Consider the following 11,201-nt stretch of genomic DNA (forward strand, 5'->3'; position numbering starts at 1 on the left):
TCGTCCTGGAGATATTAACATTTCAAAAGACAATGAGACAAATTCTGCTCGCAGCTACATCCCTGTTTGACTTCAGTGGGCGGGGGAAGGAAATCTGGGAGCAGAATTTGGCCCTTTGACTTGGGGAGCCATCTCCGTCGATAAGAAGCACAAAGCAAGGATTTGCTTATCCAAGGCCATTATTTTCCAGCACTGTACCAAAGATGCCAAAGTTGGTAGCTCTCTGTCGAATAACACGTTTGCCCTGCTCCCAGCCAACTTATCACAGACTTTAAGTAAACAGCGGGGGTCCGGGAGGGGGATTTTCAAGAAGAGCAGCCAGAGTGGGTTTTCTTTTTTCTTTTCTTTTCTTTTTTTTCTTTTCTTTTCTTTTCTTTCCCCAGATTCGTATGAAGAGCAAAGGGAGGGCTTTGGACAACTCTGGAGACGAAAAGCTGCTACCGCAGGAACAGGGTGTAACAAAAAAAAAATGAAAACTTGTCTAAGAAATCCACTCCTCAGGCGCTGCTGCTAGCTGCTCTCCATGCCAGAGAAAGGGAAGGGTAGTTTGGGTCCAAAAGGTTAAGGGTTTAGAGGTCACTCTTCCCGGCTGAAATACAACTAATCGAATAGAAAATTTGTCCTCTGGGTGAACCTGTTCCTGCAATTTAGCCGAACTTCAGTAAAATACCTTTTCAGCTTCTCAACGTGAAGGCGTCAGAAAAAAGACGTCTTTACTATGTATGAACTCGGTGCTTTTTGTCATAGAAACAATGATGCGAATAATGCGGGAATATCCATCTTTAATATCACGACGTGGAGATATTCAAGTATTGCCATGTGCAAGTCTGAGAACTGGGCTAACCCTAAGGAAGAACAAAGAGTTTTCTCCAGGCTCTAAAACAAAAGGCTAAGTCTTACAAGACACTTTGCGGACTTCTAGGGATGAGAAAAGGGCAGAAATTAACCGCTGGCCACAGTTAATGCTGCCCAATACACTCCTGTTGAAAAGCTCGCCTTTTATTTTCGAATTCATTCAAGCCCATTTTGGCCAGTGTTTTCTCGAGCGAGCCCAGAAAGCAGTGAGTCCTCGGTGGGAAGCACCCAGCCTGGAGTTGGGCACGTTAACTCACCCCCTGCTCTTTCCACCTCCCTTCAGCATTTGCCCTGGGTTTCCTTCTTTGCCCCTTTTCTCTTTAATAAAGGCATCACCTCCTTACAATTTCGATGATATGGTCCCTCTCCCAGGCTGCCCTGAGGGTACAGGAGATAAGGGCTGAGCTTTGAAATCTCCCGAGCGGAGGTGTAAGTGGCTGAGGGAGCTGGTTTGGCTGGGTTCGGTAGTTACAACGCACTAAAACTTTGGCACGATGCAGCCAGCAGCCAGGGACAAATCTGTGGGTATTAGACCAGCTCTGCTCCCATCAGAGCCTTTCCCTTTTCCTTGAAAGCAACTTGCTGAGATTTCCAACCACTGCAGTCATGTGTCATGGTTTGCCTGAAAACAATCACTTTCTTCCAAAAAAATAACCCCAGCAAACCAAAATAACCCCAAAACAAAGCAGCAACACACATAGCTTGTCTCTCTCTTGGGCAGAAAAGAAATTTAAAATCTGTTAGAAAGAATGCATTCATCTTTGATCTTTGAAGGGCTCAGGTTATATCAGAAATAGCACTAATTTTTCACTCTGGGGTTTTCTTTTTTTTTTTTGGGGGGGGTGGGTTTTTTGTGGTCTTTTTTTTTTTCTCCCCCCCCCCATTTTTAAATGAGGTATCGATGGTTTAAAATACAGCGCTGAGTAGAGCAGAGTTTGGAAGATTTTAAGCCTGTTAGCCCTGGATGGCACACGGTAAGGAGCAGAGACTCTTTTCCTATTCACAAAGAAGGAAATTAAAAAAAAAAAAAAAAAAGGTGGGGGGGACGGGGGGACGGACAAGAAAGTTGTGTACGTTCAAGACAAGTAAACATTATACATGTGTTCATGAGACTGGGGAGGAGAAATACTGTATTCAGCTCCCTTTCCCCGTTTTTGGTTTGTCTATTTTTCTTTTAATCTTCACTCTTCTATGTAACAAATAAATAAATACGCTAACACTATCAGTACATAAAATAACCCGTTTTCACTTAATTCCTATGCACATCTTCTGCAACGTTATGGAAATGAGCAAGTATTTTCATTACACCAAGAAAGGTAAAGCAGCACAAAAAGTTCACAATTACTAGTCTTTATGTTCAAATAAAAGACTATGCTATAAATTTCCTGTACTCAACTTGTCGAAACTCATCCTCCCGAAATTGCATGGGATAAAAACACAATTAAAAGTAAAAATCCCAGAATAAAGCATCAAACCTTCACTTTCGAATTCCAAACTGAAACACAGGACAGTTTCATTTTCAATGATTTATTACTTTTTATGGACAGAAGGTCTCGTTTAATATTTTCCCAATTCCCACTGCCTGCATGAGGTTTCTTTTTTTTTTTTTTTCTCCACACCCCCCCTTTTTTTTTCTTTTTTTTAGGTTGTGCTAGCAGAGGCAAATAAAATAAAGTCCAAAGTAGCGTCATTTTGTCTCCTTTGTACAACAGTACCTTAAAGAAAGATGACAGTTTCTCGAGTCCTTAGCTGCTACATGCAGGTTCTGCTTGGGCAGTGTCAGTTATGTACAGTACTGGTCAGAAGCAAAGGATGAAATGGAAAATTTCACCTCTTCTACAAAGTTGTCAAGTCAGTCTGATGGTCCTTGGAACCAGTCTGTAAATGGGGGTTTGAACCAGAGGAAGAAGACCTGCCCTTCGTGTTGGGCAGTTTGTGATCTTTTTTCCACTTCATTCTTCTGTTCTGAAACCAGATCTTGATCTGGCGCTCAGAGAGACACAAAGTGTGGGCTATCTCGATACGGCGGCGCCTGGTCAGGTACCTGTTAAAATGAAATTCTTTTTCCAGTTCTAGGACTTGCTGTCTGGTGTAAGCTGTGCGGGAGCGTTTAGGTTCCCCTCCGTTGTAATTGGGATTCACTGGGAAAAAAATACGGAGAACTTTACAAAGCTAATCTTGACTTGCCGGTTCGACTTTACAAAAGAAAACCTTACGAGCTGCGAGCATGTGGCCGGGCTGGATTCGTCCCAGTTGCTTACAATGGAGGGGCTGTTCTCCCCCTCGTTTAAGGCAGGCACTACAGGCACACGCAGCTAGGTAGGCTGGGTGCCTTTAGCAGGCTCCTAAAATGGAGATTTCTCCATGCACGGCAAAGCCCCGCATGGCCAACGGCCTATTTCCTCAGCAATAAAAATTTATGACGAGTGTAATTGGCCACCTCGGCTCAAAAAGCTCGTCCCCGAGTCTGGCGGGGGACTCGAGCGAGCGTCGCTGAGGCCGGTCGGAAGCAGGGTAGAAGAGCAAAGTAAGAAGAGGATCCTTACCCGAGTTAACATGGACTTTCTTCATCCAGGGGTAAACTACCGCTGGCTGCTTAACTGCCGACCCGTTTGGGGGTTTGAGGGCCGGCTGCTGGCTGCAGGCTCGCGAGTTGGACATTGGAGGCGGTGGACAATGCTCTGCTTGGCCGGGGAAGTGGCTCGCCGGGCCGGATTGCTCCTGTCCGTGACCCCGCGGCTGCACGGCAGAGCCTTGGGCATTGCTACAGCTAAAGGGCTGCTCGCTGTAGTTTGACCGTGGGTAGAGTCCCTGGTGCTGGAAATCAGAGCCCTGCGAGGCACTGTAGTACTCGGCCCCCTGCTCGCCTAGGTAGCTATTCTGCAAATATTCCTCGCAAGGAGGAAATTTGGGATCCACATACTTAGAGTTCACCATATACGAACTCATGGCCATTAATTTCTGAAGGTAGAAAATACTAATTTTTCTCGTGTTGTCTTTTTTTCCCCCTGCCATAGAGCCCTCCTACTTGCTGTCAACTGAATAAAGTTAGGCGGGCATGTGACCGGCCCGGCCAATGGGGAGGCGGGAGCCGATCACCGGATTTCGCCGCAGCTCAGCATTTCCACCGATTTCACTCAATAATATCCCTGCAACCGGGTGACCCCCCCCTCCCCTCCCCACTCCGGCGGGTCGCACCCCCCAAACCAGGTACCGGAGGTGTAGGGGTACCCCTCGGGTAGGGTACCCGCCTCCCCGGCCCGCAGGTAGGGACGGCCTTTTGTCTGAGCTGGTTTCCTTCAGCCCCGCTGGGTGATGCCCCGCCGGCTGCTTTCCCAGCCGCGACCGCCGCCGGGGTTTGTTACCTCGCTTTAAATAAAAATATCGAAAGAGATACACGGAGCCGGGAGCCCAAGTGGGATTAAAAGGGAGGAAACTGATAAGGAGGCGAGGAAAAGAAAAGCCGTCAAAGAAGAGGGTAATATGACGTACAATAGAGCTGTCCTGTCTTTGTCTCGCAGAGGTCATGCAAAAGTTACCAGAATTTAGTTCTGCCGAATTAAATTAGGCAATCAGTAACTTCTCATTCACTTCGCAAGCCTCAAGATATATGCGGGCGTACGTATGCGCGCACAGACGCAAACGCACACGTATATGTATAAATCTATACACGTATGTATGTAAAATCATACAGATGGCAAGAAACCGTTCACTTTTAAGCACTAAAGTTCAATCAATTGAACTGGAGACGGCATTTTATTAGGTTAAAAATATCACGGGTTTAATGAGCTAAATTCGGTCTTCATTCATCAATATCATTCCTGGAGCACAAGTAAATACGTTCCAGCGAGGCGAATGCTGCTTTTGCTGCTGGCGTAAATATTTTGATGCGATCTGGACCCTTGACAGGAAAATTTCGCTAGCGTCTGGCATATCTAGCTAATTTATGAGCATCTTTTTAAAGATCCATTCACTGATTGGTAGAGAATTTTTTTTTGTTTTTTTTTTTCAGAAAATTTGTAACTTCTGGTGAGATTAACTGTTTAAATTCACAGTCTGTCAGTGAGAGTTACGACTGAACGACAACTGAAATTTTAAGAGACGTCCTAAAACCTAGCATATAGGAGCGAGGCAGCAAAACTTTTATAATTTCTGAGTGTTCAGCACGCACACGCCTTTTGATTCCGCCAGTATTTAAACTTCTAACCATTTGCAGAAAGGTGAAGTTTTTGCATCGACCATATATTCCCCTAGAATCGAATCTGTGACTATATGAATATCACACAAATTCGGTTCTACAGGGTATATATAGACAACGTAATAACATTCTGTTTTCATCTACAATATAGCAGGTCTTTGCAATTCTCTTAGTCCTTACTGTCTTCTGAGGAATGCAAACTATTCTGCCGGGACTCAGTTCTGAAATACGGATTTGCAGGAAGGTGGGAATTCAGAAAAGATTCACGCTTGCTATTATTGCTGCAATGGAGCTATACGACTCTCCACCAATTTATAGCGACGAATTTCGCCTACCAAATTCTCAGAAAGACCTGCTGCTCACTTTAAATGTTCTGCCATTTACGTCCTCGCTACGGAAAACGGACTTTACCAGTCGAATTGCTCTATTTAGAATAATAATAGTTAAAATCATTTAGAAAAGAGTCTATCTATTTAGGCTAACACGAATCTGAAGAGATTTTGCCCTAATCAGAAAGACACACACCCCCAAATAAAAAAAAAAATCAAAAAAAAAGGAAGAAGAGAGAGAATAAACAAAAAAAATCGAAACAGAAGTAAAACAGTCGAAAACAGAAACAGCGACTGGTGAAAAAGAGGAGGTTAAAGGCTGGAGTTAGTTGCTTTCGGGAAGCAGAGAGTTTTCAAATTTACCTTCATCCCATTATGCTGGTCTAGCTATTATCCCCGCGAGCTGCCTGCGAGCCGCAGCCTCGCACCCTCCCAGGTTCTCCCCGCCGTAGCGTTTATGGTGAAGGGCAGGGCGAGAGGTCAGCCGAAATCATTTACAAACATATCACAAAGTTTCATTATTTTTACTTTGTCGACAGCAGCACACAGGAGTACAAAAGTTCATGAATTGTGTCTGACCCAGCTCCTCACTGCTGTCCCGCGGTCAACCTCTTCTCCTTCCACTATTTAAAACAGGCACCATAAGGACAAATAATGGTGCGGGTGTGATACATCCAACCACTGCGGAGGGCAGATTTGGGGGTGTTGCGTTTATCCGAGCGATGTGTACCGGTTTGTTTGCCTGCCTCCAACTCCCAGCTGCCTGATCTGGGGGATGCTATTTTTAAACATCTGCTTTCTTACCACTGCGGCGGTCTCTTCTTCACAGCAAGTGCAACTCGAAACGACTTTGTGTCCTTAATCTCTCCCCCCGCCCTCCCCCCCGGATTATTTAAATCTCCACCCAACTGTTTTAAGAGGTTCGCCCCGCTTTCTCCTCCTTTCTCTGAGGGGATACCTCCCCCCCCCCCGCGCGGGGGGGGGGGTGTGTGTGTAACCACCCAGCTGAACTGGCAGGGTGACAGTGTCATCGTCCCCCCCCTCAATGCGAGCTCGCGTTTGGGGCAGCCCCCGGGAACGGACAAGCCCGCCGAGGGCTGCCCGGGGAGAAGCGCTGGGGCTGGGGCAGCAGCAGCTCCCCGCTCTGCTTAATACTACACATTTTCATATTTGTTAGACGCTGTGACCTGCGTTTCACCTTATTGCACGACTTGCTCAGACAGGTCAAAGCCAAAGAGTTATTGATGAACAAAAGCGTTATATATTCACCTCCTGTTCAACTGCCCATACAAAATCCTTTTGATCTATCAGGCTTTTTGTATTCTGGTTCATAATCAGTATGCTAAATGTACGTTGGCAGAAAACAAGTAATCCATACATTTAGGGCCGGCCCTGGAATAAAATGCCAAGGGCATCTACATAGCGGAGGGCTGAGCTACGGGGGGAGGAAAGTTACCTATGGAACACAATTAAAACTGCAACCCTGGAGGCGATTTTTTAGTTCTTATTTAAAGGGCTCGGAAAACAGAATCGCAACGTAAGGCAAAAAGAGAAGGAGAAGCCTGGCACAAGCAGTGAAAGAGATTATTTGTCAGCAAGCAGGGAGAGGAAACAGGCAGAAACGCAAACAAACACAGCTCCGCTGCTCTCCTTGCTGCCGGTCAGAGCGGGGCTGGAAGGAGCAGGGAGGGCAATGTGTACTAAATGAATCTCCAAATACCGCAGGCTTTCTTTTCCTCTTTGAAAGACAAGAGCTCTTAGCTCGCTACTGCAGCCAGAAAGGTTCAACAGCATTTCCTGCGACACACTCATCCGCTGCCCTCCCCTCGGTCCCCCCAGCGCAGCTCAAGCAGGACCATGAAACCCTCTCCAGTTAAAGGTTGCCTTTCTAAGCTCATACGCTCATTCCCCTCCTTGCCTTCACAGCATTTAAATCCACGTTTGGATCTCCCTTGCCCGGAGAGCCCTAGGACCACGGGATCAGCGCTACCGCCCTGCACGACCGGGCTGCAGTGCGGGCTGACCCGGCTGGCCAGCCCTGATAGCCTCCAGGGCTACCGCCTCCCTCACCCCTTCGCCAGGCTGTGGCAAACGAGGTTAACGTTAGACAGCAGGCACAACTCTGCTTTGAAGCCCGTCTGGAGAAAAGAGGGGGAGTAGCCAAGGTTGTGAGGCGCTGGGACACAACGTGATCCGTCCGGGATCTGCACGGGGAGGCGCTCTACAGTCCCGCCGAGGGAAAATGAAAACGCTGCTAATTGCTTCAGAGTGCTTAGGAGCAGGAGGACACCTGTACAGCCCTATAATAAACCCTCGGGAGACTGCACCTCTACTTTTAATGCTAGCCAGGATTACGACATGCTGCCACAAACCGACTCCACAAGAGCCTTCGCATGCTGACATAGTCTTTTTTCCCTTTTTTCCCCTTTTTTTTTTTTTCTGGTAGCAATATTCAACAGGGATACATCAGTTTTAATTCTTCCAGTCTGAAGGGAAGAAACGGGATTTTCAAGCAAAGCAAACTCTACAAGAAAAAGAGGTTACTTACCGTGGATGTCCTTCCATGCTGCCGAACCTGTTGCAATAAAAACGTTTGTTACTGTTGTATTCCACATACGGGTGATACTTCTGGAGAACAGTTACAGACCACATTTGATAGATGAAGGCAGAGAGGAGCTGGTGGTAAATCCTGCGAGCAGCGGAGTGGTGGGGTGGAAGCCCCTTCCGAGTGAGGACCACGTTGCATTCAGGCAGTTTTTTATGAACACATGCTTTCCCTGTGCCTGGGGTGTGATCTTTCACTTTTAATATTCATAGTCTAGATTTTATACCGGATAATTTCTAAAGGGACGAAAAGTCAGACCTCCCTCTTTCACTGATGGAAAAAAAGAATAACAAAGGCCTTTTTTTGTTTTGTTTTGTGGCAATCCAGTCACTTACAAATGAAATATTCCGATCACCTTTGCTAAACCATCACCCACAAAATGTCACAATATGCCATGCAGCATCGTATCCATGCTGAGCACAGAAAGAGCTACAATTTTATGAGAATAAATCTCGGATTACTCTAGGATAGGTCGCCTTTAAGATCACCTAATTAACCGAACAGTAACCACGAGACATGCGTCTTTGTTTGCGTTACAGAAGGACGGATTTGACTTGAACTTTCCTTCAAATCTTTTAATAAATACATTCAAAGATCACATTAAGGAAAACAAAACCACATGCTCAGTCTAATGCTCCTGAAACGCGTCGTATATTCTAGAGTAAAATACTAACATTGGGGGTTTCTTTCCTGTAAGCGGTTTTTCACCTCTTCTATTGCCTTCCTACGATATCTTGGAGAGTTATTGTATTACATACAGAGCAATTGCCTCGGTATCAGTAGTTCACTAGACAGAGATTGCCAAGACTATTTTTGTTAAAAAAATATATTTTTTTTTAGTTCTGCCCACTCTTCATAGCATTCAGAGCTTGCGAGGACAGTGGAATAATATCAGAATTTCGGTACTAAACATTCCCTTACCGTTCCTTTCCTTTCTTTTTTTAGCCTTTTTTTTTTTTTTAATAAAAAAGGTTAGCTTCAAATAAGACGTCCCATTAAATTCAGCAATCTCAGGAGGGAGAAGCCTGCCCATCCCAGCGCTGCCCTAACCACCTGAGCTCTACCTGTCCATTTCCCCCAGCAAAGCTGTTCTGCGTTGTCGGGCGGAGCAGCGCCGGTACCCCACTCCCACGGACGGGGGGGTTCCCAGGGGCTCAAAGAGAGCCCGAGCGCGGCGGTGACAGTGGGGAGGCTGGTGGCGGACTTACTGCGCTCTCCCCCCCCGGCTGGGGGGACCCGGGAGCAGAGGTGCCTGCACGGCCGCATTCCCGCAGACGGTTCCCTGCTAACACTTTCCCGATTACTGCTTCCAGGAACGAAAGCATCTGCACTTGTATGCTCTTAAACTAATTTATGGTGGGAATTATATTTTGGCTTGTCAACTCTCAAGCCATAAAACAAAGTTTATTGGAATCACGTGCTTCTAAATAGCCACTCAGGACCTATCTCTGTGGAACCATAAATAACCTTCAGCTTTAAACTTTTATTCGCTAAATAAAGGTTCGCTGAATCTGCCCTGTAAAACGGGACTGCGTCGGAATAGCGGGGACGGGCGGAAGGTCAGCTCCGCGGCGTTATGCCGGCCTTTTTGAGGAGCGTGCTGTAGGGGAAGCTGCTAAGAGGGGGAGTTAGCGCTCCCAAATTGCTCTCGAGAAGGGACCCGGGTGCATTTTGTCGTGGGCACCCGTTCAAATCTTTCTTTGCATCTCTTAGAGCACAGGTAAGCCCATCGTCAGGGAAAAAAAAAAAAAACAAAACCCAAACCAAAAACCAAACAACAAACCCAGAGAGGAGTGTGGGTAGAGGGGGTCCCTTTCCCTTCCCGCGGTGTTTATGGCATTTTTGTCAGGCGCCCCTGGAAAATGGTTTTGACTCGTTCACCTCCTGAGCTGGTGCTCGAGCGAGCTGTGCCAGGGGCTGCGGGCTCGCCGGGCACCCGACGGACCTTTGCAAGCGACCAAACTGCTGGAAACCGCCAGGGCACCGGGCTGCGGAAAGGGAGAAAGTGTGAAGCCTGCCACAATGAGATCTTTGAGGACTGGAAGTTTAAGGAGGGTTATAAAACAATAAAACGGCCCTGGTGTGAAGGGAGCAGGGTGTGACTTAGCAAATGAGAATTTCAAGGAGCCCGAGCACAGGAAGTCAAATGTCCCTGGCAGTCACACAGCATAAAGGAGCCCGGGCATCAGCTCCCAATCTATCATGGCTGAGATGAGCAAGTCGGAGAGGCCGGTGGCTCCTGGTGCCTCCAAGGAGGGACTTGTCCCCTCCCCAGCGGGCGGGGAGCCGTGGCCGCCCCGTCGGAGACCGGCGGTGGAGAGAGGGGAGCGGCCGCTGGCCCGGCCCGCGGGTGCGGATCCGCCTCCGCCCAGGGGGTCAGCTCTGAAAAACGAGCCAGCTTCAGCTCCTTGCTGGGTGGTGGCACCAGCTGGGTGGTACCTGTCGAGCGCCAGAGTTAGGTCCCTCCTGCTCTGCTCTCACTTGGCCGTTTACTACCGAATCTGGCTATGCAAAGTTTGAAGTTGCCTAGAAGGGGCAGCTCGTGCTCTTTAGGCGGTTCAAATCACAGCTGCTTCATTCAGTTTTTTCCAGAGAGCAAGAGGCGTCCTGATCACCTTTCCTGCTCCTTCTTTGCGACGCGGGGTTATTTTGCAGCCCGCTCTTGTCCTTGCTCTGTGTCAACGCTTTAATCATACTGCATCACCTTCCTGCTTTTATTAATGGCCTAAGCTGGGGAAAGGCTCTTTTTCCTGCCCAGGACAGCTGGCAGGGGCAGTGCCTAAGGTGACATAGCAGCAACTTTATCGGGCGGCCGATGAAAGCCCGGGGGATGCGGCCAGGCGTCCCCAGGGTGGGCTGCCCTGCGTGGGGCTGACTCGTGGGCCGCTTTCAGCTGGGGCACGGCCCCTGCTCCCAGCCCCGGGCAGGCAGGGGGAAGAGCTCCGGGCCCCATGCCCTGCTCAGGCACCCGGGCCTGAGCGTGGCAGGCGCTGGACCACGCTCCGCAGCAGCCTTCAGAGTGCCCCCAAACCCCCCATCCTTGCTGACCTCCGGGGGAACGGCTTCACGCTGCAAGAAGCTAGGGTGCCGGTCCCCTGGGAAGGTGGGGGAAAAGGCTACGGAGCGGGAGGTGAGGGGCAGGGTCCAACGGGAAAATTCAACCAAATGCTGGAAAAGCAGTCTGGGACGACAGGAACCACGTTGCAGAGTCAAA

The 11,201-nt window shown here is 48.2% G+C and overlaps 1 protein-coding gene across 1 annotated transcript; it reads right to left on the reverse strand.

The window, feature by feature from the left end:
- Positions 1–2,037: 2,037 nt before the first annotated feature.
- HOXD4 (homeobox D4) lies at positions 2,038–3,904 on the reverse strand. Its single transcript, XM_009894525.1, has 2 exons — positions 3,402–3,904; positions 2,038–2,996 (listed from the first exon to the last, which is right to left on the reverse strand). The coding sequence occupies exons 1-2, from the start codon at positions 3,868–3,870 to the stop codon at positions 2,692–2,694; spliced, it is 774 nt and encodes a 257-aa protein (XP_009892827.1). The 5' UTR covers positions 3,871–3,904; the 3' UTR covers positions 2,038–2,691.
- Positions 3,905–11,201: the final 7,297 nt, after the last annotated feature.

Source organism: Charadrius vociferus, unplaced genomic scaffold (genome assembly GCF_000708025.1).
Source record: "Charadrius vociferus isolate BGI_N301 unplaced genomic scaffold, ASM70802v2 scaffold161, whole genome shotgun sequence".
NCBI lineage: Eukaryota > Metazoa > Chordata > Aves > Charadriiformes > Charadriidae > Charadrius > Charadrius vociferus.